Raw genomic sequence first — 27,240 nt, 5'->3', positions numbered from 1 at the left:
GTTTTAATCTCACTTTTGCGTGTGTTGAGAACCTAACTTCTTTCAACAGCTGTGGATTCAGGAAAAACTTGCCTTTTCTCCCAGCAGAGTACCAGAAAATCCCATCTCCCAGAGTGGAGATGTCTTCCCCATCACCATGAATGAATGATCATTTTCAGCCCTAAAAATTTTACACTGATGAACCTTTGTAACTTTTAGAATATAATTAATGTCTTATATGCAACCACATCACAAAAACCACAATGTAACTTAGCTGAAATAATTATCCTTGTCTTATATGATTAAGAAATCAGGATCCAATCCAGATTAACAAGGCTAAAAACCTTTAAGGACTGCTGAGCCACCAGTCACATCAATCTTTAAATTTATGGACACACCTCAGTATCATCCAGGATTAATATTTCACATTGGCTTTTTCCAGGGTTATCTTGCCATAATAAATTGTGTGATTAAGGTGTAATATGGGGCTATGTTAGTTATTTTTTAAATTATTCTGCTGACCTCCACACACCTATCAGCTGCAGAAAGTTCCACTCACAACAGAAACACCTCAATTACCTGCCTGAGTGCATAATTTCTTCAGATGCACTTTAATCAGCAAACTTTTTCAAAATTCTCTCCTGCTGTCAGCTTAGTAACAACTTCATGAGTTTTATTTTTCTCTCATGAGAGGAAAATGCTTCTGAAGACTGACAGGTTAAAAGCAAAATTGGGCAAATTAGTGCCAGTTTTACAGATCTGGAATTCCAGCTGCTTCTCAAAAAATTGTCCTCAATTTCCTGTATTTTCAGATCATTATTTCTTATACTTGTACCATTCCATTGTTATTATTATTATTATTCAAAGAGAAGAAAATGGAGCTAGGACATCTCCAGATTTGTGATCAGTAGAGAAAGGGAAAACCCAGACAAAAGCTGCCAGGAACAACAGTTCTGGCTGGTCTTGGACTCCCAGGGGCCACCTCTATGTAATATTTTAAGAAGGACAAAAACTCACCAAAGATTAATTTCTAACAGGAGTGAAATGTTTTAATAATGAACACTATAAACCCAACTGAAATACAAACTTCAACCATTGATTTCACAAGGAAATTCTGCTTTATGCACAATGACATTAAACATCAAAAAAGTTATGAACAGTACCCCTGAGTTTCCAGGATTCTGAAATGCTCAACTGATGGAAATTACAGCTCAAAGATATCACCACAAGATCACATTGAAGGAATGTCCTTTAAGGCCTCTTCATTTGGTTTAAATTAATATCCTGATGAATTAAGACTAATCCAAAATCCCACACAGTAGAAACAAGTGTGTGATTTTCAGAGTTTGTAGTCTCACAGCAGAAGTGACATACCTGGCCCCACAGTTTTAGCTTTAGGACAGAATGTGACATTATCAACAAGAAGACTAGATAAGAGAACCAGTGTTTCCCATCCCTAAAATCTAAACCTTATTTTGTTAATGACTAGGAGTGCATCCTTTTAACAAGGTAACATAAAAAACACAACTACAAACCACAAAACCAACCATGCACAAACACAGCATCAGTTCAAGAGATAAGACCTTCTGGCAAAGGTACAAGCCCAAAGGTTTTTTTATCCCAGTTCAAGGATAAAGGAGCTTTTTTTTTTACACTTTTGAAGCTTAAAGGTTCTGAGACTGCCCCGAGTCTGTCACTGATGGAATAAGGTAGACCAGACCAACATGTCTTAAAACTCTGCACTTTCCAACCCTGACAGACCTAATGTTAGAATCCTATAAGGGGAAAAAAATTTTTTTTCCTCTGCTGTTTTCACAAGATGATGCACCTGAGCCTCTCAGTGTTAATTATTTATCCCATTCCTACCCCTAATTAATACATAACAGCCAAAACCACATAATGATCCAAACAGGATATGACAAAGTAAACCCAGGCTCAACTGAGTTCACCTTTGAACAAGGGCCCTATAAACCAATTTGGCTTTTCCTCATGAAGTCCTGGTAAGCAAGGTAGACCTGAAAGGTGGTATTTTATTGAGGGCTTTTTGGTTTGTGTTTTCAATTAGGGTTTTTTGGGGTAGTGGTGGAGGGGTTGTTTTACACAAAAAGCAGAAAGTACTTTTTTCTATTTTGAGCAGGAGTACTGACCTGAGAATCAGCTAAGTCAAGGACACCTAATTTAAAGAATTCCTAAAGGAAGGAAGTTTTTGCAAACAGATGCTGGGAACAGGGGTGCTGTTAAACTGAACATCTTCACGTAAGCATCTTGCTTCCCTCTATATAAATCAGACTTAACAGGAGATACTTAAATCATCCCTGAGGACTTTATCATTAGTTTCAACTCATCAGGAGAGGTGCAATTGCCCAAGTACATGCTGAAAGACATACCAGGTAAAAAATACACTCAAGTTTGATGAATTATCTTGCATATGAATGTTGCACTTCAGTGCATGCCAGTGATAAAGATCTCTTGAGCTGCCTCAACAAAGGTCATCCCTGGCCAAAATCCCTGCAGGCTCCAGGACAGGGATTTGATCAGCTGCTGCTTGTTGATGCATCTGAGTGTACAGTCAGCACCTTCACAGGTACAACTGCAACAGCAGAGCCCAGAGGTCACCTGCCCCAAGTGACAGAACGGTCAAGAAGAGTCACAGATGTTTACACTGGACACGTTCACAGCACAATGCTGAGCAAGCTGCAGAAGCCACAGCATCTTGAGAAATTGGGAGCTGAAGTGCAGGCAGAGCTCCAGAGGCAGGTGAAAATAAGGCACTGGCACCATCACAGGAGAGCAGACTGCTGGGATTCAGAAGGGGGCAAGAAATAGATGCTGCAGCGGCCGCCTGCTGTCCTAGCAGGAGTCCCAAGCTATAAACATTAGAATTTAGGAGAGCACTGCCTGGGAGCAGTATATTCAGTTGCTTCTGCATTTCCTGAAGCACCTGCAGCTGACTTCGCTGATTCAGGAGAAGCATATCCATATTTTCCCTCATTTTCTTTACTGTACAAAGAGAAGGGAACGTTAATGCCCGCTATGTAAAAACACAGGCAGTTCAGAAGTGTTTTTCTACTTACACTCTTCAGAAACAAGATTCCAGTGATCCACTTCACTTTCCTCCGAACCACACCTTTGCTCTTCTTTCTGATGCAGAGATGTAAATTCAGATTGATTTGCATCTAAAAGGAAGACACTGGAAGTCAAAAGTTGCAAGGTCTGCATTCCAAACATGGCAGCTCAGCAACAACCCTTCCTCTCATCCACATCTTAAAATTCAAACGTCATTCAAGTCACAGGTGGTCCAAAACCAAAGATTAGGTAATTAGGTACATACAGGGGTTTTTTTGGTGGTGGTTTGTTTGTTTGGGGTTTTTTTTGTTTGTTTGTTTTTGGTTTGGTTTTGTTGTTGTTTTTGTTTTGTTTTGGTTGGTTGTTTTTTTTTTGAGGTGGAGGCACAGGGAAAGGAAGAAGCAAAGCTGAAGCAAGGCATCTGCTCAGGAAAGGGGAAATTGAGATTTAGTGTGTAAATACAAACATATTTTTAACTTTCTTTAGAAGCACATACAGTGTTAGACTAATTTGATACTATTCAGTGTCCAACTGAAAGGGCAAAAATGAGACTTTTCTTCAGGAATTATAAACTCATGTGAACTAAAAACAAGGTTTAGGAGTGTAAGGTTCCATGTTTAGGGTTCTTAGGCCACCTCTCTGTATCTATGGACTGAGAGGTCTCAAACCCTATGTTAAGAATTCAGTTTTGCCATTCTATCACAAACCTGACTATAACTTCGTCATTATTCCCACTGTTAAGGTGAAAGGCTTGTTTTTTTTTTTTTTCCCCCAGAAGAAACAAACAAAACCAAGTAAAACAACTCCAAACAAACCAACCACAAAAACCAAAGAAAAACCTCACAGGCAAAACACCTGCTTCTTATGCCAACACCCACAACAACTCTGTGGGTGACAACTCTGTGGGTGTCTAGGCAAGACTCAAGATGAAAATCTAAAATATTTTTGACCAAGAATAAAGGGATTTTCCTAATAAAGGTACAACACCAGGGAAAAAGATCCCACAATGCCAGTTTTTATCCCTGAGTTTCAGGTCATTACTACAACAAAAAATATTGCAAAATCCAGAAAACTCCCTACTTGAAACAATCCCTTTGTCTGTCAGCCTGTGCTAAGAATATTCCAGAGGCTTGCCACTGTAGACAACAAGCAAGGATTCAATATCCACATATAACAAAATATGGCTGCTAGAGATGACCAAGGCACTGTTTACAGCCTTTTGCAAGTCAAAATTCCTTACATCTCCCTAAGCTTAGCATTTTGGTGGCTGAGCACTTCTGAAGATCTAAGGCTAAACCTCAGGCAACATGATGAAGCGGGAGTTAGTGAGATCTTTTGTTATTAGTGGGATCTGAGAGCTTTGGGGAGTCTAAGGTGCCAGGCAATCTTCGTGGTAACATCTAAATTTCAACTTCAGCTTTTTCAAGTAACTTCCTCAAGTGGCAGAGATAAATATTAGAGGGGGGTGGTGCAGGGAAGGTAAGAAAATCAAATCCACCAACCCCCAACACTCATATCCAGAGCAAAGAGGAAAAATTCTTTAGGAACAAACAGAGACCAGAATATTTCATGTAACCCCTGAAATTTTGTGTAACTTGAAATAAACACAATTCAGTTACCTGCTGTGTGCTCACTGGGTCTCTCTCTCAGGTGTTGGTGTCTGATGAAGTTTGAGCTCACACTGAAGCTAGTTCCATGCTCTGAACGCCTACAGGGCCTCTCATCTGTATGGACTCTCTGATGCTGCAGCAGAGCTGTGTTCCCACTGAAGTTCTTTCTGCACAGGGTGCAGGAAAAGATTTTCTTTTTCAGATGGGTTTTGTGGTGAGCAAGGAGGCTCGAGGCACGGCTGAAGGTTTTCTCACATTCCTTGCATTTGTAAGGCCTCTCCCCCGTATGGACTCTCTGGTGAACCACCAGGTTGGCCTTCCTGCTGAAGCTCTTCCCACATTCAGCACACACAAACACCTTTTCTCTTGTGTGGATTTGCAGGTGGGTCAGGAGCCTGCAGTGCCCCTTGAAGCCCTTCCCACATTCTGGACACTTGAAGGGTTTCTCTCCACAGTGCAGTGTCTGGCCACCAGCACCAAGGACGAACTTCCTGGAGTCTCTTGGTTCATGAGGGGAAACATCACAGGCTGCCCCCCTCTCTGGGCTCTGGGCTTCATGCACCTGAGGCAGCTCTTCTTGCTTAAGGTCTTCAGGGAAGCCTTTCTCCTCCTCATTGTCCCCCAAAACGCAGTCCCCTGATGGAGTAAGAGACCCACCTTAACACTCCTCTTTCCCTGAGGGAGATAGGCTGCTCCTTGTAAAATAACTCAATTTCTCAGGCCTACCTTCAGCTTACACCAGATTCCCTTTTCCCAAAGAGGAATGGAAATTCTAAAAACTCTGACAAGAATGGGGAGAGAAGTGGCAAAGGCAAGAAGAGAAAGGCAAGAAATGTTCCTCTTCTCTTCCTTCCCCCCATTTCCTTGTACTTCCCTTCAGAAAATGGCAAAACAGACTACCAAGATGAAGGAAGGAAAGGAACATGCTGAAGCATCTCACCCATCCCAAATATCTACTTTTAGCTGCTTGTTCCTGCAGACTTAGCTCAAAAGCTTTCCAGCCTGCTGAATTATCATTAACACACTATTTCAAAGCTGGGCATTTGGGTGGGGATCTTTCAGCACAAAAGAGCCTATCCAATCTTCACTAGGCAAGGCCAGCAGGGAGATTTAGGTTTTCACTTGTGCTAGTTCATTTTTTTTTCAGAAAACAGTTAAATTATGTCTTTTGTAGGTTGGCACATCAGGTTTTTTTCTCTATCACAACACCAGTTTTAAGTACTATAAGGATACTGTATATTTATGCATCAGAAGGCTGGGCTCTTTGTTGATTTAAAAAAAAAAATCAGCTCATTCCCAATTAATTATTATAATCTCTTTTCATAGCTAGATCTAATGCAACATTTACTTTCTTTGCAATGCCAAGCCAGATAAATTGCATTCTGAAGAAATGCACCAGGAACACTCAAACATGTCCCTTTAATTCCTAAAGAATGCAACCTGTTTATTTCACAAGTGTATATGCACCATCATACACCCCACAGTAAGCTCTAGGTATCTTATCCAGATGGGTAGATCTTACATTTACAGCTGTTCAGCACTTAACAGAATTATAAGGATCACCTGATGAACACTTAGCCAAGGTAGATTTTTGCAAGCACCTTCAGGTGTTTACTATTAATTCAAGCAGAGGCTTTAATAATTAGCATCTCTGATATAGCATTAAAATAGTACTCACATATTTAACACAGAAAAAGTTTGTTTAATTCACTAACAACACCAAACGAGGCTTTCTACATTCAAGGCAGAACTCTGCAGCGCAATTTCAGTCTTACCTCTATGATCCAAAAGAATAAAATTCTTAAGTAATGTGTCCTTGAAGAGGCAAAATGCTCGGTTTACATAGACATGGCTACCAACATCTAAATAACAGCAATAAAATAAACAAACTTGCTGAGAGAGGGAGTCCTCTCTCTTATATCAAGGAACTATGCCCAAGAAGAGCTTTCTCCCAGAGGGATGAAGAAGGCTCTCTCTGGGAGCACTCATTCCTGACGCTACAACCACGAGGCTGATTGTTCCCCGAGAGCCTTGCAGGTCCCTGACAGTGAGAGGGAACCACAGAATCCTCCATTCCCAAACACCCAGAGCCAGGCACTCACACACTTTGGATGCAGCTCCACAACTCCCTTAGACCCTCCTCACCTGTGAGAAACCCTGGAAAAGGGGAGTGTGCTGGCTGCTCATCACTCCTAATGAGCTGTATTGTATAATTTTAGAAGAGGTGCTGGAAAACCGCAGCAGAAAGAAACCCAGAACACCACTGCAGCCTTGCCTCGGCCTGGCATGGCATCCCGGGGATGGAATGCTGGCACCATGCTTCCCTGCAGGATTTAACTAGCAAGAGTCTACACCTCACCTGGATATTCTGCAGCATCACTCCTCCCAGGGCTCCGGAAAATGGAAAATATGGACTCCATTGCTGGCTCCATCTAGAAGAGGAGAGGACAAGGATCGTGGAACCTTTCCCAGCAGATGTGAGCACAAGGGGAGGGTACAGCACACTTTGTCAGGGCCCGGCCTAAGAGCCGCAAGCGTGCCCAAGTCCCCGAGCCCGCCGGGACAGAGAGCAGCCCTGCACAAAGACCTGAAGCTGGGGGAGCCGGGAGCTTCATCCAGAAACCAGCCTGATAAGGAGCGCCTTTCCCGAAGCTCTGTCCCCCTGGGAAGCACCGACCGGCCCTCGGGCTATGGGGCCCGCTCACCCACCTCACCTCGTGTTTCCTGCCGCGCTTTAATGCCCGGCCCGCGGGCGCCCGTCCCCTCCCGCGGGGCCGCTCTGCCTCCTGCCGAGCCCCAGGCCTGCTCCGCGGGGCCCTCGCCTCGCCCCGGCCCCGCTGCTCCCCGGCTCTTCCCGGCACAGCCCAGCGCTCCCGCCCGGGGCCCGGACCCGGCCGGGGGCTCAGTGCCGCTCCCCTCAGCCCCGGGAGCGGCGGGCGCTGCTCGGGCTCGCCCTTCAGCATGGCCAGCCCCTGGAAATGCGGCGGGAGCTCTTCCTCCGCTACCCCGCGCGGCTCCACGCCCGCGCTCCGGCCACGTTGGCTCGCTGGGCTCCCCGCGGGGCGCCACAGGGCGGGCGGGCAGGGCGGGCACCTCGGCAAGGGCATGGGCATCGACCTACCCCTCCGCTCAAGTGGGACCCTCCCAGAGCACACGGGACTGCGTCCGGATGGTTCTGGAACATCCCCGTGAGGCAGACTCCACACCCTCTGTGTGCGATCTGATTGCGCAGTGTTAGGAACAAGGTGCAGCGATTGGCCCATGGAAATGAGGAGGGGTTGTTTAATATGGTGCTGCCTTAGGCCGCGGTGCGGGGTGTGTGTTGCTCTTTAGGTGGGGCAGTTATCATCTGTTAATGGGTCATCGACTCTCTGCATGACTGATAAAATCACATCATCCCATTGTGAGATCCTCCAGCCAGTGGGAGGAGCCAAGCACTCCTCCCTGGATAGAATCTGAGACTTGAAAAACCTCAGGCAGCATTTTCCCATTGGATGCCCGGAGGAGCAGCTTTCTTTTGCACTGGATTCCCAGAGGAAGACCAGGCTCATCTACACCACTACTGGGCCTTCAGAAGAAAACTACACCCTTCTACAGGATCCCTGTTCCAACAGAACCACACCTGTCATTCCAGGAGGACTGCAGCCACCATTTAATCAGACTGCTACCGACACCCTGGTGTCAGGTTGTATTCTGGCTCTGTCAGTGTTGTTTTGTATTACTGCATTTTTATTTTATTTTCCTAATAAAGAACTGTAATTCCTACTCCCATATCTGTGCCTGAAATCCCCTTAATTTCAAAATTATAATAATTTGGAGGGAGGGGGTTTACATTTTCCATTTCAAGAGAGGCTCCTGCCTTCCTTAGCTGACACCTGTCTTTTCAAACCAAGAGAGGTGGGAAGAAGTTTGTTGACGTTTACAGTTCTTTTGACATGTACTTTCGTTGTTCTAGTTTGCTTTTGAACCCTTTTTCTGTTCTCCCTTCAATCCTCCCCTTTGTGTGGTTGCAACCTGTGCCAGGATCTCACCACCCTTACAGGGAAGAATTTCTTACCAATATGCAGTCTAAACCTGCTCTCTCTCAATGTGAAGCCATTCCCCCTTGTCCTGTCACTCCAGGTCCTTGTCCAGAGTCTCTCTCCATCTTTCCTGCAGTTTCCCTTTAGGTCCTGGAAGGTCACAATGAGGTCACCCCATAGGTTCACTCCTGCAGGCTGAACAATCCCAATTCTCTCAGTGTTTTCTCATAGGAGAGGTGCTCTAAATTTGTTTAGGGAACATTAATATCTGGGTATTAACAGATCATAGGGAGTCTTAGAGATAAGGAACTCCTAAGACATGACCTCTAGGTTTCCAGCTGTGTCCTTTTGGCTCACTGCAGTTGTTAATGAGGGATTGTGGAGGGACTCACAGTCTGTATTTCCCAGTTCCAGAAGCCCTCCTTTGCTGTGCCAGCCCTTTTCTGCCCTGTGGGATCATGGCTGCCTCTTTCAGACCTTCTCTCTGCTCATGCACACACCAGGGCCACAGAGCAGCTCTTTGACAGTGAGATCCTGCAGCTAAGGGCACAGGTTTAAGTCCCATGTGCTTTCAGTAGTAGCCACTCCTTGGTGCTGCTCTAAACTAACATGATTATTTTGTTTAACTTCTGGTTTTCAGGCCATTTCCCCTTATTTGTCAGGATTAATTTTGATTTGGGAAGAGCTGGATTCCATGATCCTTGCAGGTCCCTCCCAACTCAGGATATTCTGTGATTTGTGACCTTGTTTTATGGCAGTTTCAGGTGCTGCTCATTGAGCAGGTTGAGCTTTCCCCTTTCTGCAGTTGTGTGCTTTGGAGGGGAGGGGTATCCCAATCACAGTAACAGCCAGTATTTTGCAATAAACAGGATTATTCTCCCTTGCCTTCAGAGTCCATGATATAGATGTGAATGAGCTTGTTGCATTAGATGCTGTTGGTTGTCAATAGGCCTTTATGCAGCATCCTAACAAATCACATTCCAGCAAGGTCTGTTCTTCCCTGCAGGGAAAAATGGAAGCCTGGATTAACTGACTTCAACATATTGGAAGCTGGTGAAAGAATACTATTCCCACTATCTAAATGAATCTAGCCTATAGACACCAAAGTGACTGTCATAGAAAAATGAATTAAGAAATTAATTATTTTCTTGGCCCAGCAGAGTTTGAACTGTGTGGCATGATAGATTGTAAGATCACCAGGTGACAGAGGTGCAAAAAAGATTGTGAAGAGTTTTCTCACTCATGCCTCAAGTTCACTAAAGAAAGCAGTGGGTCTTCATGCAAAAATAGTGTGTTAGTAATAAAAGAGTCTGTTGTAATACATGAGTAGGTTAGAACACATATATATGGCATTTTATAATTTTATAATTTAAAATTCTTGCATTTGGGAAACTAATAATAATAATTTATATAAAATTCTTTCAAGACTGTATCTCAGATTAGACAAGTCCATGTTAGATGTCCGTGCAAGTATTTTTAATTTGAAAGACATCATTTTCACTAACTTAAGTAGGAGCCTTGGGTTTCAATTTAACAGGAATATACTGAGTTCTAACTAGCCCTGTCCCCTGCATTGTTCACAGCCTTCCCACCTTGATGCCAAGGTCCTACTCTCTATGCCTGCATTCAGATCCTTAATGAATCTGTTGAATCCTCTCATCTGGGGTTACACATAATATAATTTCCCAGGTTAACAATGAATTGCAAAGAAGTATTGTGATTTTCTGTCAGGTTTTGCATTAATTTTGCATTAATTTTGCAAATTAAGTGTTCTTGCCTCAGTTTATTCGTGAGAATGATCATGTGAGATAAAAACCTCTTAAAGCGCAGACTGTATGCCATCTCCAACTCCTCTGCTTTTAACAATGCCTCTCACTCTATTGTAAGAGAAAATTTGATGTGACATAATTTGCCTTTGGAATTCCACACTATTATTCTTTTTCTTTTTAACTGCTGAGTGACTGCTGAGTATTGTTCTTGTACTGAAGTCAGTCTCACTAAAAATAGTTCCCACATTCTTGTCCTCTTGTATTTCCTTTGTCTTCTGCAATCTTGTCCATCTTTCCTGAGCTCTCCAGGATATATACCAGCCTACCTCAGCTTGCTCCAGCCTATAGGTGACAGTAAAAAATCTAAATTAAGTACTCTGTAACCTCCTCTCTGTCTGCTCTGACTTCTTACCCTTTTGGTGCTGATCTTATGTTTATTACATAAATTATGCTAATTTTTCTACAAAGACACAGATTATTTTTTTTTCTCTTGTCTTCCAGTCAATAACCTTATAGAATGTTTTTGGACTGTTCTGTGTTCCAGTTATTTGTTTGTCTGTGTTTTATTTATTTATTTGTAAATACATTATTTTATGTAATCTGACCTTCTTGTCACCTCCTGTGCCATTCCTGTTCATGATTTCTGACCAGTAAGGAAATTTGTGGCTTGTCAGATTTACTCTCTTAACCTTTTTTTTCCCTTTCTCTAGTTAGAGACAGTACATTCTTTAGCAGCTCCTTAAAGAACATTTAAGAGCCCATCTTCCCACAAGCTGTTCAGGGGATTTACCTGCCCTGGGATCTTACTGTTGGTTCTCTGAGGCTGCAGACACCTGATTTCTGGAAATACAGTCCTTTCTTTTGTGGTGGGTATCCAGTTGTCACCATCTCTTCAGCAGAAGGGAGGAACAGGATTTTTACTTGCTTTTTGTGCCCTGGGGTAGTAGATGTTGCCTGGGATCTTTTCTCTCAGTATTTTGTCTCACCTCTGATAAGGTAAAATCCTTCTTATCACAGGATCACTGATGTTGGAAAAGACATCCAAGGATATAAGCAAAACTTATCAATGTTTCAAATCCATATTCATTAGAGGACACAGCACTTCCAAATAAAATGCCAAATGCTGTAATAGAGCAAGCTGTAAACAAAAACTTCCCAGCAGATAAATTCTTGCTTTATATACCAAAATATGTTTACCATTTTGTATTGCTCATTGACTGATTTTCTGCTTTCTAAGGCTAAACAATATCTTAATTAGAAGAAATACTAATAGAAGCTAGTTGGAATTTACTGCATATTAAATTCTAGCTAATTCCTTTGCTTGCTTTCACATTCTTTATTGTCAGTAATTATGAAAATGGAGACTAGGAAAACAATTTAATTTTTTCCCTGGAAATATTAATCTCACCCTAATGCCAAAAATTAAAGAATTAATGAAATAATGTAACTGTTGCTTTTACTATCCCACCACTAGGCCTGTCATCTATCAGATGCCTAAACTCACATCCTCTCTCCCAGCTTTGACTGCAGAGTGCCAAACTTGTGCCTCACTTGGCTTTTCAAGCTAATTTACCTCCTTAGTCTGCTCACTGCTGAATTTGCCCTTGCTGACTCAATCTTAGTTTATTTTTTGGCATATCCTTCCTGGCAGTCCTTTATTTATCAATAAAGCTTTCCCAGAGGTGCTAAGTGGTAGCAAATTTCCCATGGGCAGTTGACATTTCTCTTTCCCCTGACCAATTGTCACATCAGCCTCAGCTTGGGGGGGGGAGTAACAAAATGTGCTAAAATTATCAATAATCATGGATTGTGAAGAGAGGACACAATTCTCCCTTAAACTCAGTGTTGCATAAACACAGTTACTGTTGAACAGCTCAATGCTGTTTACACTTTCAAGCAGCCAGTTTTATTTATTACTCTGCAATTACCATTGTGTTTTTACTGTCTGTGGTTTTAAATTTTTCATTCATTCCTCAAGTTCCACAGTGCCTCCATTTTTAAAAACCTGAGGCAAAGAGAAAGATACATTTAAATCCACCTGCCTCTCTCGGCAAGATTGTGCCATGCTACAAACCCATTACTTTCTGGTCAAAACCTAACTGCCAGAGGCACTGCATTTTGGGGGCCTGAATTTTGGGGGCTCTTCATTGTCTTGCACAGCAAATACTTGGTGACAAATGACAGTGGCAAAGGACCTGTGTTATCAGTAGCAAAATACCAGTCTTTGTGTGCCTCAGATCTTGCCCATTTACTGATCCAAATACACTTACAACCTCTTTCTTCAAACTTTTTTGCTGGCATTTTTACCAGCCCTGATTTCTCTGGCCAGTTTATATAGGTTTAATCCAATGAATGATGTTTCATTAAGCCAGTGGTTCTCAAGGGTTTGTATTCTCTGGAGTGGTTGTGAATCCCACTTGGAGAGGAGGAGCGTGCAGTGAGAACTGAATCAAAAATACAGATTTTTTTGTGCTTGTAGGGTACAAGCTGAGGTGGGAATTCCTCTTTGAAAGCCCTCTGAAAGCTCTCTCCATACCTTGTTCAGGGAAAACTGGGAAAAGATGGATCACATTGGCAGCTCCAGAGCTATTGTCTTGATCCCCTCTTGCCTAATCTTCTTTCACAGAAGATGTATTTCTTTGCTGTGGCTTTTTTATCTGGGACTGGGTGTTACCTGCTGCTTCCCTGGAAGGAGCAAGCCACCTCTGAGACTGCAGTAGAGGCAACTGCAGGAATTTATATTATCAAGGCACCTGTGGCAAGAGAAGTAGATGAGTATGTGGCCCTTTCCTGGCTCTGGATAGGCTCTGATTAATTCAACTTCCTCTGCTGTGGTATCCATTCCATAGGTAGGGCATGAGTCCAGAAATCCAATTTATCCACAGCACATTTCACAGCCAGTAATCCTGGGAGTTAGGAACTGGGATCTGTGGGCTCAGTTCTTAATGAACACCAGTTGTCCTTAACTGAGGGAAATGGGGAAAATTGAAAATTGTCTGGGATGCCTTCCCTTGAGACCTGGTGTTTATTCTGTGTGACCTGTGGTGTTATCATCTAAGGATTTAGCCCACTTTACGTCATTTTCCTCTCCCCCTATTTTTGCTTCCCTTAAAATATGAAAATTAATGCAATTTTCCTCACTTATTTATTATTTGCCTTGATAATACTGGGCAATTAGAATGTCAGAAGAAAAGCTTTAAATATTGAAGACTTCAGGTTGACCTTCAAATCTGTTCCTTGAAAAGAGGTCGAACTTTCTTGCTGATGACTTTAATTCATTGATGCATCTTAATGGAAAATTGATTTTTTTTTTCTCCATAAAGATCACATTTACATATAAAAAATGGAAAATGGTATTTTAAGGAAAGACTTGCTAACAAAATGAAAGTGGTATCTTTGATGTATGCCCTGGGTTTCAGAATTGGAAATAATTTTCATTAAGCACAGGGTCATGATAATGCTGTGTCTTTTCCACTCATTGAAGTCTACTATATTGCAAGGAAGTGAGAGATAATTACTAGACATTATTTACTCTTGCTTGACAGAAAACTAACATTATGAGGTGAGGTCTCTATACTTAAACTAAAAATGTGGGGTAATATACTCAGGTACAAATGGGATGTTGTTCGGGGAAGTTGGCTGGGTTACTCCCAATTTTCCTTTGCTGCAGACACTCATCACGGCAGGACCTTTCAGTCTTCTGTATTGGGGTTAAAAGTCTCACTATTGCGGCCTTTAAAATCTGTGTTTCCCTCCTGTAGGCTGCCATTCTATCGACAGCTGTGCTGCAGATGTGGGCAGATGTGCTGGAGAAGCAGCCTCTGCTCAACTGCGATGGCCAGCAAGTAACCACCTCCTCTAGCAAAGCAAGCAATGCAAAATGACCATAGCATTAAAATATTTTGTTTTATTAAATGTTTCAAATAACATAAACATCATATTAACAATTTTATGGCTGAGGTTCACGCAATTTGTGGTTTGACAATTTTATCTGATTTGAGAGCTCAAAAGGTTACGCCTTAACATTAGAAACTCTGTAATTAAGATTTGTAACAGGAAGTTGTCTCGTAGCTAACAAGAGGATAGAAATAGCAGATAGAACCGTAGAAACTCTGGGCAGTGGGAGAGTACATATTTTACTATAAACTGGGGTCTGCCAAGATCACAAGAAACCTTTTCTAAGTGGCTTCATATTCATCTGAAAAAACAATTCATAATTGGCTTTTAAGCAATGGAGAAAAGTGGGATAGTACATCTTTATTCCCCAAATACGCTTTATTTTCTGGATTTTAATTCTTTTTAAGTAAATCTGTACCACCTTCATACCAATATTTAGCACCATGTAATGGGATGTTCACCATCTACCTTCTGGGGAATGTTATTTGCTCTGTGCTAGAATAAGGGGTCCCACTGTACTAAAGTTGTACTGAAAGTTCATCCTTGCTTTCAGCGGTAGTCAATGCTGGAAGAGCAACAGCATGCTTTCAACCATGAAGCTGTAGCTTATTTACAAATAAAAGGATGCCCCCCTCCCTCTTTTCCCAGTTGCTTATTATAAAGGCTCGATTAACAGCTACAGGTTATGTTCCTTTTACACTGGAAACGAGGGTATGTTTTAATTGCTTTGTGGTAAACTGAAGTGGAACAGGGCACTCCAAACAAGCACAGCCTCGCACTGCAGGATAAGCTCCACTGCTTTTACCATGTTGTCTGGTTACTGTCTGGTGCTGGAAGATGCAGCTGTACGCAGAGGCAGATCTACTCATGTTTCCTTAGAAAATGTAAAAGAACACATTTCTGTAGGAGGTGGGTAATGGGCCAACAACCTGTGATTTATCAGTGGGTCTGTTACCTCTCCCTCCCTACTGTGGAAATTTTTTTTCTTAACATGGAACAGAGGAGGGTGGAGGGGTAAGAAATTAAATTTTTTTAGGAACATGCTGATGATAAACAGCTTTGGTTGTTGTTCAAAAGCAGTTAAAACACGGATTAATTGTAGGGATTTGTTGTGGTTTGTTTGTTTTGTTATCACCATTTAATTAAAAAAAGATACTTGTTAATTGCAAGCTTCTGCCTATTGCTGATGGTGAAATGATATTCAGTGTTTTCTTTCAGATTATTTTCCCCAAGGCTTGGGTTTCTTCAGAGCACAAACAAATCCACTGAGAAGCACAAAGTAAACCATTTAACATCAGCCACTGCTTGAGGCGAAAACAAGTTCTTATGCCCAGCTCCCCACGATGACAGTCACAACTGGCACTCAAGGGCCACTGCCACACATCAGCCCCTGCACTGGGGCTTTCTGAAATGTGTCCGTGCTTCAGACAATCAGCTGGAAACATCTCAGGCCACAAGAAAATTGATTAAAAATTCAAGTTCCCCTTGATGTTACATGTGTGTTAAAACAAGCTAACAGCTTGATCCACCCCAGGCACGGCCAGAGCTCTGGAGCCAGCTGCTGGCAATGCTGTGTGGGCTACGAAAGGTCTCCAGAAGAGCAGACACCATCTGCAACAGCTCTGTTTTCCCAACCCAAACAATTCTTGCTGTTTTTTTGGGGCTGAGTAGCTTTTCTGCAGCTGTTTCCTTCAGCAAAATGCTGAAGAGCCTTAAAATGACACACCACCACTGTTTTGAATGCAGCACCTTTTTGTGTGTTCAGAAAACCAGGTCTGGATATGCTCAGGGGAGCAAAAAATACACTTCAGGCTTGTGGGGAAAATACAGCCTGTGCACACAACTGTGAATGCCTACCGGCATATTGTGAGGAATTCCTGGCATGAGTAGGGGAGGGGAAGAAAAGGTGGGGCACTTTACTCTCAGGAGAGCTGACTGGTGTTGTAGCAGCTCTGCACCTTTGACTTTTCTGAGACCCAAGCTTTTGTCTATCACAAGCACAGCCCAAGACTTATGATCCCCTTTAGTGTTGCTTCTGCTTGTCCATAAGGCAGGCACTTAAACAGACTTTCAGGATAAGTTTTGAAATGATTTCCTGATGTTTGAGTGGAAGTTTGTTTCAAAGTGATCTACAGTTTTGGTTTGCTTTGTGTTTTAGCCTTTCCTATGAGGACTGCAAGCTGCCTGATGACCAAATGATGTAACTGAGGGAATGCACTCTTCCTGGAGGAATCCCTGCAGCAACCTGCCTCAGCCCCACCAAGGTAGCAAACTACAATGCCACAACCTTCCCCAAAATATTGCTGTGGCAGCACTGGACAGGGAACGCTGGTCCCCAGCCCCTGAATGCACAGTTTCAGGTTTCCCAGGTGGTGACACCTTGCACAGCATGCCCTGAAGCTGAAAAACACAAGCACAACAACCAGTTTCACTACAGGAAGCACATTTCCAAGGCAAGGGCTTCAGAAATTTGCATCTTTGTAAACTGGGTGCTTGACCTATTTAAGCACAGATCAAAAGCAGTGTGTGACAAATACAGAGGTCTGTGGCAGGCAATGCCAGAGCCCTGCCATACTGGACAGCACACTTCTGGTCAGGTTTTGCTGCAGGCACCCGTAGGCAATCGCTTGGAATCAGACATCTGGGGCATACAGGGCAAGATTCATTCCTTGAACCTCTACAAAGATTTCTGAACTAGCTTGAAGGGCTCAGATATAAATGCACTGTCAAAATCTGCTCTTACCTTCATTACCAAAACCAAGTATAATTTTTCAGGAATGCCGATTTGCAAATTCTCTGCTCTTCTCAGCTCACAAAAGAGCAACTGTGTCACTTTGTTGTGTTTTTTGTGTAGCATTACTTTTTCAGACAGCTGGCATGACACAAGATTAGAGAAACTGGGTGCTGCATTGAAGACTGATCATCTTAGAAGTGCTTATTCAGTGTTATCTGAATAAATAATATTTCATTGTAAGATTTGACTCTGAAAATCTGACAGTGCAGTAAATTTGTTGCTGCTGTTACACCAGCTACTTTCAAGAATGCTCTCTCTCTCTGGCCCCATGGGAATTTATAATTCACTACAAGAAACAAGGATCTCCAACAGCCATGAGCATTGGGAAGGTCCTTGGCTTCCTTTCTAAACTGCAATTGAATTCTAAAACTCTGAAAAATCAAATTCTGAAAATTCTAAACTGCAGGACAAAGTGTGTTACCTTCACAGCTGCATGACTGTTCTTACAGAAAAGTCAAAGAATCACAGAGCTGCTTAGGTCAGAAAAGACCTTTAAGATCATTAAATCCAACATTTAACCTATTCTCAAGAAAAACAAGTTTCAGACTTTTTAATGCCTCCTGACAGGAATGGCAGTAGAACAGGCCCAATGATGTTTCCTCCATGTGTGTCTTTACACTTTCTTTGCCACTGGAAATAATCAACTGCAAAATGATTTAGCTATAATGAAAGCCCGTATCTGGCTGGTTTTGAGCGACAGGGAGAGATTTCCTGCAGGGGAAGAAAGGACCCATACTTCAAAAATAATGACACGTTTCTGTATTTTTCTTCTGAATTTTATGAAGTCTTCTCTTCATTCTCAGGGTTAATACAGCATTTTTCAAGACCCCCAAAATGTCCCAAGCAAATGTGATAAATGCAAGACCAGGAATTTTTTAACAGACTGAAACCTTAACCACAGGGAGAAAAGACGACCTCTCTGTAAGAAAGCAGCTTGTGAGTGAGCAGAGTTAACACAGGTACATGAATTCTATGTGTGTCTTCAGGTATGGCTTGAAAGCATCAGTCCTCAGCAACAATACAAGACAAGATCTGAAAACTGTTCTGTGTGTTCACTGGCCTCATATGACTGATGTTTCCCCCTCCTAAGTTTTGAAAAACTGAGAACATGTAGTCTTGTTTTTTCAGTAAGGTACCATTTCACTGAATGAGAATGAATGAACAGCTGCTTTAGGAAGACCTCTTACAGGTTAATTTCCTCAGCTGGGTCTCCTCTGGTGGCATTCTCGTCTTCCAAGATCGTGCTTTAAATTTGCCTCTCTTGAGGAAAAAGATGGGATTAAGATAGCCTAAGGAGTAGTACATGGGAAGACAATGACTTTGGTTAATCCTTACTCTTGCACATCAGACTTTAGATGAGAGGTCCCAGCTTGACCTGTTCCTAAAGCTTCAGTTATGGCTTTAAAAATTGGCCTGGTCCTATGGAAAAAAGACCATATATTAAAGCATTAGTTAAAATTAAAAAGGTGAGCATGTAGCAGTGTACAATAAGTGCCAGCTGCTGTTGGAGAGAGTGGATTTTTCTGCTACTTTCAAACCCCGATGCCCACAGTTGCTGATTAGAGGAGATGGAGGTCCTTCTGGAAGAGGCTGGTTGCTGATGAATGGCTTCAGTGCCTGAGGGTGCTAGATGCCCTGAAGTAGGACAGGAACTTGTAGCAGAGGCTCACCACAAAGTACCAGATGTTTCGAGCCATCTGCGACCTCGCGATGAAGATGCGCCAGATGATCACAAGGAGGGTGGTGTTGAACGCGTATCGGATGTTCCTCAGCCTGGGAAAGAGGCATCTTGTCAAGAAACACACAAACAACGAGAAGCTCACCAGCCCCCTGCATTTCCTACAGGTAATTCAGGAATAAATCCTATTTACAAGTGACCCTTGGACTTTTTGCCATTCCTGTTTTAGTGGAGACACTGTGCTGGAGTCCTTGGTCTTGCCAAGGACTGTGCTGAAGCTGGAACACAGTGAATAGTTCATGGTGTAGGTGGAATAGCTGTACTGGAATTCACTCTTCTTCACTCATTTCAAACCATATGGAGAGGTTTTTCTTCAGGACAGTCTGTGTCCAATACTTTCTGCTTCGGTTTTATATATTGGCTGTCTCTCACTTTGCAGGATTTGGGGCAGCCTCGAGAACCTCACAGGAGTTGACAAGCAAGGTTCTCTTATTTGGGTGAAACCCCATCTTTAGAGTTGTGAAATTATACAATGATCATAAATGGTCTTCACTGTTGCAATACTGCAGCACTGGGATATTTTATGTTTTGGGAAGTGGATTAGTTTACAGCATCAATTTCAGTGGTATTACTGAATTTTTTATATTGCAATGATCCTGTTTTCTTTCTGTCAAGCAAAAGCTTCTGCAGTTCTCTAATTCTCATTTTCCCAGTGTTTGACCAAGGGAAAAAAGACACCTAAAGACCTCAAGACTTTTTTCATTTTTTTAAGAGCCCTTTTAAGATAAACTGTATCACTCCACCACAGTCCATGGTCTGAGGCAGTCAGCAGTCCATTCCTGAGGTCCCTATAAACTTCCTAAAAATGATACATGAACGATGAATTTGTTTAGGATTCCTTGCTATGGCAAACTGTCCCCTTATTCTATGTTTGTAAATACTGACAAACTGCTGTGGTAAGAAATAAGTTATTTATCTCAATTTTTAACAATAATAGTAATAGTAATAGTTATAATAATAATAATAATAACAATAACAATAACAATAACAATAACAATAACAATTATTATTATTATTATTATTATTATTATTATTATTATTATTATTATTATTATTATTTTGCATTGTAGCTAGACTTATTTTCCCCAAAGTTAGCCAGGAGCTCTTCTCTTTGTCCCTGAGTGTGACTTACTTGCGTAGATGCTGCTTTGCTGCTGGAATTCCAGCCATGTCCTCATTTAGCAAGTACTTCTTAGCACCTATGCAGTAGCTCTCAATGTACTCTGACCAGTGCAGCTGGCGAACATCAAAGTTGTATAACTGGGATTTAAAGACAAATAGTGAAAGCTGAACACCAGAGTTCAAAACCATTTCATTTGAAGCATCAATTCTTCATTGATCTCTGTTCCTGACAAGGCCCTCTCTCTGAAATTCTCAAAGCTCCCAAGCACTGGCAGACTGTGTTTCACAGCTGCTGGTTAATGTCCCACCCAGTTGGGAATCTGGGCAAAGCAAGCAGAAATGTAGCACTAGCTAACAGAAAATAAAGGTGTCTATCTTTCAGGTGGCAACTTTTCCATAAATACATATATTTATGTATTTTTACACACACACACACACACACACACACACACACACAGAGAGAATCATGGAAGAAAAACGGCATTCCACACAGGCAAACAGATTCAAATGAAAACCTCCACAGAGTTTTAACGTTTCACAAAAATTATGTGTAAATAAATTAACTGGACATTGAGTCAACAGGTGCCTCTGCATCGGTGTTACTCTCAGCTCTGCTGCACTCTCTTTTGGCAGCTAGATCAGCAGAAGGAAATGGATCACTTTGGTGTTTGGCATAAACAAAATCATGTTGCAGAGCCAACTACCACAGTTCAATTTGGGTGCTCATACTGGACAAATGGTTAGCAAGCCTCAGGCAGCTGTCTCTTGGAGCAAAGAAAGGCTTTGTAAAGAGGAAGAAGTTTTCATAGAATAGGTTGTGTTGTCAGTGACCTGAAAATATTCTCCTGTGATAAATGGAAAGCTCCTGAAATAAATAATTTCAGATTAAAATAAATTACAATCATCTAGATATCATTTAAATGCTCCACAATACACCAAAAATAATTGCTGCAGATGAACAGAATCTGAGATTAGCAACCCATATTCAAGATATAATTACCTTTCTGTCCTCTGTGTTAAGGTGACTCATTAACATATTCATATTATCTGAAGACCAGTTCCAGGACTGGGTGGAGAAATACTGCAGGAGTGTCATAGACTTGTGCAGCCGATTGATAATCTTCATCATTCTGAAACAAAGGGGAAGCATCAGAGGTGAGCAGGAAATCTGACCTTATGTAGAAGCTGCTATTCACCAATCCAGGTGAATAAACATTCCAATTCCTCCTGAGCACTGCCCTGCTACTCGCTAGGCTGAGAACTTGCCCAGGAAGTCCCAACTGCTCCAGCTGAGCTAAAGCCTAGAGCTACCCAGCTTTAATTGTTGGCTCCAGCATGGGAGCCAACATCATTGCCACTATGTCCACCTCACTGGTCTGACCTAAGCAAGGGCTGGAAGCTCCATCTACCTCATGTTCCACCTCTGTGGACAGAAGAGCCCATCTGAGCTGGCATGAAGCCTGCACCACAAAGGTACAGCGCTGCTGTGCCCAAAGTGGGTACTTCTCTTTCTGCCACAGGAATTTTCTTGTGCTCCCAAGCCTGAGTTGTGAACTGAAGCAAGGCTCTGATTTTTGGCAGTAGCTCCAGTATTTGGTGACCACATCTGCAGTATGGACCCTGAGCTCAGAAGTCATTTGCTCAACTTCAAATTTCAGACACAACCAAAGAATCACAGAGTAGTTTGGCTTGGAAGGGAGCTTAAAGATCATCTTGTTCCAACCCCTGCCATGGGCAGGGACACCTTCCACTATCCCAGGTTGCTCCAAGCCCCATCCAACCTGGCCTGGAACAGTTCTAGGGATGGGGCAGCCACAGCTTCTCCGGGTATCCTGTGCCAGGACCTCACCACCCTCACAGGGAAGAATTTCCTCCTATACAATCTAAATGTACTTTTTTTTAAAGTTTGAAACCATTCCCCCCTATCCTATGATTATGCTCCATGATAAGAGTGCCTCCTCTTTTTTCCCACTGGTCTGCTTAAAGTACTGAAAAACTGTTACCAGGTCTCCCATGTGCCTTTTCTTCTCCAGCCTCAACAGTCCTGGCTCTCCCAACTTGTCCTCATAGGAGAGGTGGTCCAGCCCTCTGACCATCTTTATGGCCCTCCTCTGGACCCCCTCCAACAGCTCCACGTCTCTACTGTCTTGCTTCATAGGCATAAATGCTTAAGGACTTGGGAAATGAAGGTTTAGGTCCTCTGATGTGTCTTGGCCTTTTCTTACTAATTTTTTATACAAAAGTGGATGATGGTAATGCTGTCCTACGCTGCAGGATTACTTTAGTTGTCCCAGTGGTCATAAGTGAAAAAGACCTCTGGCAGTTGTTTTAAAGTGTGATGTACAAGGCTCAGTCAATTCTGAGAGGACACCATGTCCTCTCAGACTGGGTAAGGGCAAGAGAAAGCATTAAAAGGCTGATTTTTGTGGAAAACAGAGCTGTTTTCATTGAAAATATTGAGCTTCCCAGGGGGTAACACAGTTGCTGTGACAAATAAAACGTGGCAGTCTGTGGGAGAATGGTGTGAGGCTGGCCTCTCCCCACGCAGATGCGACTGCCACCGTGATAAGCACTCAGCACAGCACAGCAAGACATAATGAGTCCATCAGTTTAGAGCAGAACTGTGCAGCTCACCCAAAGCAACTGGAAAGAGCACTAAAACCTTAGGCACTCCTTCTTAAAGTGGCTTTCATTTTAGAAGCAAAGCAGACCATCGGATTAAAGGAACCTTCATTCTGAATAATTATGTGCACATCGACTGAATACAGTTCATCTGAACTGCTTTGAATTTATTTCAGAATAATCCTCCTGTGTAGGGCAAGCATCATGGGGCAATGCTTTGTGAATATTTTAATACATTTTAGGAACTCGGGAAGAAGAAATGCAGATAGATTGGAAAGATCTGAAGCTGCCCCTCAAGCTGACTCCCCAAAATCTTTAAAGTGCTTAGGACTAATGGAAACTGATAGAAAAAAGAAAGGATAAGAGAACCAACTCTTTAGTATGTGGGAAAAAATCTTCCCTGTGAGGGTGGTGGCACAGGTTACCGAGAGAAGCTGTGGCTACCCCATCCCTGGAACTGTTCAAGGCCAGGTTGCATGGGGCTCAGAGCAACCTGGGATAGTGGAAGGTGTCCCTGCACATGGCAGGGGTGGAAATGGATGATCTTAAAGCTTCCTTCTAACCCAAAGCAGTCTGTGAGTCTATGATCTGAAGAGGTGTCTGTGAAAACTGCATTTCATGTCAACTGTCTGAGCTCAGTTGATGTGATCACATTCAAAACATTGACTAATAATTTTTATGAAGGAAAGGTCTTCTGCAAAACATCAACTGAGTAGAAACACGGCAAAGATTTCTTACAGGAAATCTCATATTCCACTATGGAGGAACTGAGAGGAATAAATTGAGTATTAGCTCTCACTGTGGCCACACTTCAGACATGCATTTTGTCTTCTAGAAAACTTTTTACAGCAATTATTTCTTTATTTGCTCCCATACAGAGCCTTGCATGAGGAGATCCTCAGGTGAGACGGGATTGCCCCAAGGGACTACTAAGGGTATAAAACCACATTATGTTCTAAGTCATGGATAGATGTGCAGCACTCACAGGAAACCACTTAGGGCAGTTTTGCTTGATATCTGGAAATTTATGTGAAATGAGATTACACCTAAAAAGGTTTCTTTTTAAAAATTTCATGTGGTTTACTGCCCTTAGACCATAAAGATCTGATATTCAGGTATCTGGGAAAAGAAGAAACTATGAGCTGCTACTGTTCTTCCTACCACATTGCAGCAATACCGGGATGAGCTGAAGTAGTGTTAAAAAATAAGGAGAACTATATTAAAAAAAGGGAAGACTTGGAAAACTCCCAGCTTCGTTGGTGAGCCATCTTTGTTGAGACTGCAAATCTTAAAGTTCAGAAGATCATGCTGAGTTTTGTTTATCATTTAACTACAGTATTTTTTGCAGGCAGTGTCCACTGGTTAATAATGCCAATCAGCTTAATGAAAAGAAATGTCAATTGCAATGGCAGTGCCAAGATCTTACTACTGCCCATTTCAATAAAGATTGGAGATTCCAGCCTAATTTTCAGTTTACCTCTATTTCCAGGGTAATTCTTTCCTCCTGGATAACTGGAAGTCTTTTTACGGACCAATTTGCCTCCAAAGCAGAATGTCAGGGATAAATCAGAGCAGCTGACATCAACACAGCACTGGCAGCCTGTTCTCACAGTGCACAACAAGTCCTCCTCTGTGGTGTCAGGGAGTAAAGGAGGACAATGTCTGGAGTAACATTACTTACAAGAGGATTCCTTCCACATGGAACATGGATATTGCTGTTCCTCCAAGCCATACCACTGCCAGTGCTATTAGTTCACTGTAATGGTGAACTGCCCTCCTAAATATAATTAGAATTTAATCATACTCAGAAACAGTTGCTTCCTAGATTTCAGACCAGTGCTGGAAACAGCTACTTAGGCATTTGATTTATGGGAAAAAAACTGTATTGGCTGGTATGTTCTCAACCTTGCCAGACTCAAGTCCATATGCAAGCTCACGCCACAAAGGGGTGATCCCATTGGAAAGCTGGAGTGCTAGAGATCTGGATATAGAGAAGACAGAAGACTACCAGCCCTTCCACCTTGGGAACCTCTGAAGTGTGTAAAACCAAGTTCAAAAGATGAGCTGTTCTCCAGGTGATGGGAAGGGTGAGAACCCTAGGCTGTGCTTAACTACAGCTATGCATTTCCTCATTTTCCTCAAGAGAAGGAGACGGGAAGAAGCTGAAGGACTCCAGTTCTCATCGCTGGTTCCAGCTCTGCTCTCCACAGGAGTGGCAGGTGTGCAGGAGGCTGAGGGCACCATTCCTTACCTGGGCTTTCTCCCCGTGAGCCTCATGTACAGGTCGTAGAGGATGGCAGGTGCCTTGTGGCTGACTGTGATCCAGTACTGGTTGATCAGGTAGCTGGAGGTCATGTGAGCGTTGGGTGTTCGGAAGGCCTGCTCCAGGGGGTTCCTTTTGAACGTGGACATGACGTACTGCCCTGCAAGGGAACAGGCATTTTTAACAGGCAATCACTCACTTCCAGCTGGGCTGGAAGCACAGTGCAGCAGAGCCCAAGTTGTGCTTCACACCTCCAGCCCACAGCTCTGAATTGTGTCACCAGAGCTGGACCAGGTTGTCCCTTCTGCTATGAAAATCGATGACTCCATCTATTGCCTATTTGAAACCCAATCCTGCTCCACACTTAACACTGGCAGACAAATACCTCCTTGTCAAAGCACCTAAACATAAAAGAAGAAAAGCAAGCAGCCTTAAAGCTTCACGGAGCTGCAGTTCTCCTTTCACCTGCAGCAGATGTAAAATTACATTTCATTAGATCACTGAAAGCAAACTTTGATCTGCTACCATAAAATAAAAATTACATTTCTAATTTTCAGTCAGATTTTTCCAATGGGCTGATGTTTGAGTTAGTCTGTCACTTATACAGGGTGATAGCTTTAAAAATACTTCACTATATCCTTTCAAACCACATTTGACCCACACCACCAAATGTCTGCCTGGTTTCAGAAGACCTCTGGATGCTCTAAGGCAGCAAACTGTCTTGCATTCTTAACTCGAAAACAAATGACAGGGTGGGAATCTTCCCTTCCCTCTGCATGTTAAGGCACAAAATATGCTGGGTCTGATTCTGAGCTCTGGCAATGGCACGGTGCCACAAAGTGGTATCTAGATGTGCATATCTGGAATATTTGCATATTGCAGAGGCTTAATAGAACTGCACTGAGTGTAAGACTATCATACTAGAGACTGATAAACAGATGGTGCTCCTACTCCTGAGCACCAGCAAGCTCCAGAAAGAAGAATTTGTGGGTTTTTTTCACTTTCTAAAAAATTGATTTGAGTGTTAACGACATCAATCTGTGCTCATATTATCATTTAGTCTCTAAGCTTATGTTACAAATGGAAAATCAGATGAGAATTTGCAAGCCATAAGAAACGTCCAGATCATCCTCAGATGAGCAGATTCCAAATGTAACATTCAGACAGGACTCTCCAGTGTCTGTGCTCAGCTCATTACTGCACTTCAAGTAGTGACTTTTGCTGCACTTCTGCTAAGAATCCCAAAGTAGAAATTTGTCACCTCTAGGAGCTACTGCAATGACTTAGTGGGTGGGGGGGGGTCTTTCCCCTCCAACCTCAACAAAAAAATGCAGCAGCAAATCCTACAACTCAAAGGCAGGTTCTGCAGGAGGAGAACTGGACACAGGTCTCACCCAGGTAGACTAATAAGAATAAACTGAACTTAATTTTTGCCACACTGAGCATAAATCTCCAGCCTGTTTTATGGTTTAGTTTTGAGGAGAAACTGCAAAATGTACTTCACAAAGTCAGACAAACCAGATTCACACTGCAGCAAAGCAGAATATGCTCATTCAGATAAAAATTTAGGTGTTTGACAACATCTTTGTAAAAGTAGGCAAAGTATTCAGAAAGTAAGGAAAAATAAAAACCCCAAGACATAGCATTATTTGGAAAAGAAATAAATCAGTTAAGGTCCCTTTTAACACTCCCCCTAGGAGTTTTTATCTGTGTCTGAGGAGCTTTAGAATGAACTGCCTTGCAATGGGTGTTCCTCCCTCCCTCCCTCCCAGCTCATCACTCAAAGTGTACTCAAAGCATCACCATCTCCACCACTTCAGTTCCCAACCCTAGGTATCCTAAGCCTAATCCAGACTCTATTTCTCTGTTTGATCTTTCTCCCCTTGAAAAATCCCTACTTCCTTGTGTTCATCTGTCACTCCTACAGCAGGTCCTGGTGTCACCTGGCCTAACCAGGTAGCCCAGGCCCATCCCTCTAAAATGCTCAGTCCGAGGCCAGGTGACTCCCATTCCCTTTCCTGGTTTCTCAGCAGCTTCCAGACAATCAGAACTCTCTATCCTGATGACCAGTCACACACCCTGACTCCTTGAACAGAATTATGTGCATCTCCCAAAAAGAAATCGGTAGGAGTCTGAATAAGGATTCAGACTGCATGCCTGCAGTCATAACATTGCGATGCAGTAAATCTTTCCCAAACTAATTTCTTCCGCCATGCAACATCTTTAAAGGCAAAATTTTGCACTTTAATACTCCATCCTAATTCTTTGCAGCATGCTGCTCTCAGAAAAACTGTGGCTACAACATGGTGTAGAAAGAGCTTCACAGTGTCACCCAAGGGGAAAATTTTGCCTTCAGTT

At 42.6% G+C, this 27,240-nt stretch overlaps 2 protein-coding genes and 1 long non-coding RNA gene across 9 annotated transcripts in view; 1 reads left to right on the top strand and 2 right to left on the bottom strand.

Moving 5' to 3' along the window:
* Positions 1 to 1,002: 1,002 nt before the first annotated feature.
* Positions 1,003 to 7,905, bottom strand: LOC135300737 (zinc finger protein 664-like). Of its 3 annotated transcripts, none has more exons than XM_064420499.1 (5): positions 7,777 to 7,905; positions 7,015 to 7,087; positions 4,665 to 5,291; positions 3,054 to 3,155; positions 1,003 to 2,979 (listed from the first exon to the last, which is right to left on the bottom strand). In XM_064420499.1, exons 1-5 carry the CDS (start codon positions 7,837 to 7,839, stop codon positions 2,627 to 2,629), a joined length of 1,218 nt encoding a protein of 405 aa, XP_064276569.1. In that variant the 5' UTR covers positions 7,840 to 7,905; the 3' UTR covers positions 1,003 to 2,626. The 3 variants fall into 3 exon arrangements, with proteins under 3 accessions (XP_064276569.1, XP_064276568.1, XP_064276571.1); XM_064420498.1 differs by lacking the exon at positions 7,777 to 7,905 and adding an exon at positions 7,370 to 7,633; XM_064420501.1 differs by lacking the exon at positions 7,777 to 7,905 and adding an exon at positions 7,243 to 7,362.
* Positions 7,906 to 8,119: 214 nt separating this feature from the next.
* LOC135300740 (uncharacterized) lies at positions 8,120 to 18,553 on the top strand. Its single transcript, XR_010362503.1, has 2 exons — positions 8,120 to 8,340; positions 11,157 to 18,553. It is a non-coding gene; the product is annotated as an uncharacterized LOC135300740 (long non-coding RNA).
* LOC135300736 (fatty acyl-CoA reductase 1-like) overlaps positions 14,334 to 27,240 on the bottom strand; it is a 118,747-nt gene continuing 105,840 nt past the window's right edge. For all 5 annotated transcript variants that reach the window (XM_064420493.1, XM_064420494.1, XM_064420496.1 and 2 more), the window contains exons 9-12: positions 24,871 to 25,042; positions 20,998 to 21,127; positions 20,008 to 20,135; positions 14,334 to 18,910 (exon numbers count right to left, since the gene is read on the bottom strand). In XM_064420493.1, coding sequence (XP_064276563.1) covers positions 18,748 to 18,910; positions 20,008 to 20,135; positions 20,998 to 21,127; positions 24,871 to 25,042 — 593 coding nt within the window. In that variant the 3' untranslated portion in view covers positions 14,334 to 18,747. The remainder of the gene's footprint in view (positions 18,911 to 20,007; positions 20,136 to 20,997; positions 21,128 to 24,870; positions 25,043 to 27,240) is intronic.

This window comes from Passer domesticus, chromosome 5 (genome assembly GCF_036417665.1).
Source record: "Passer domesticus isolate bPasDom1 chromosome 5, bPasDom1.hap1, whole genome shotgun sequence".
Lineage (NCBI taxonomy): Eukaryota > Metazoa > Chordata > Aves > Passeriformes > Passeridae > Passer > Passer domesticus.
Note: the sequence above shows the minus strand (reverse complement) of the source record. Positions and strands in the feature narration are given on the sequence as shown.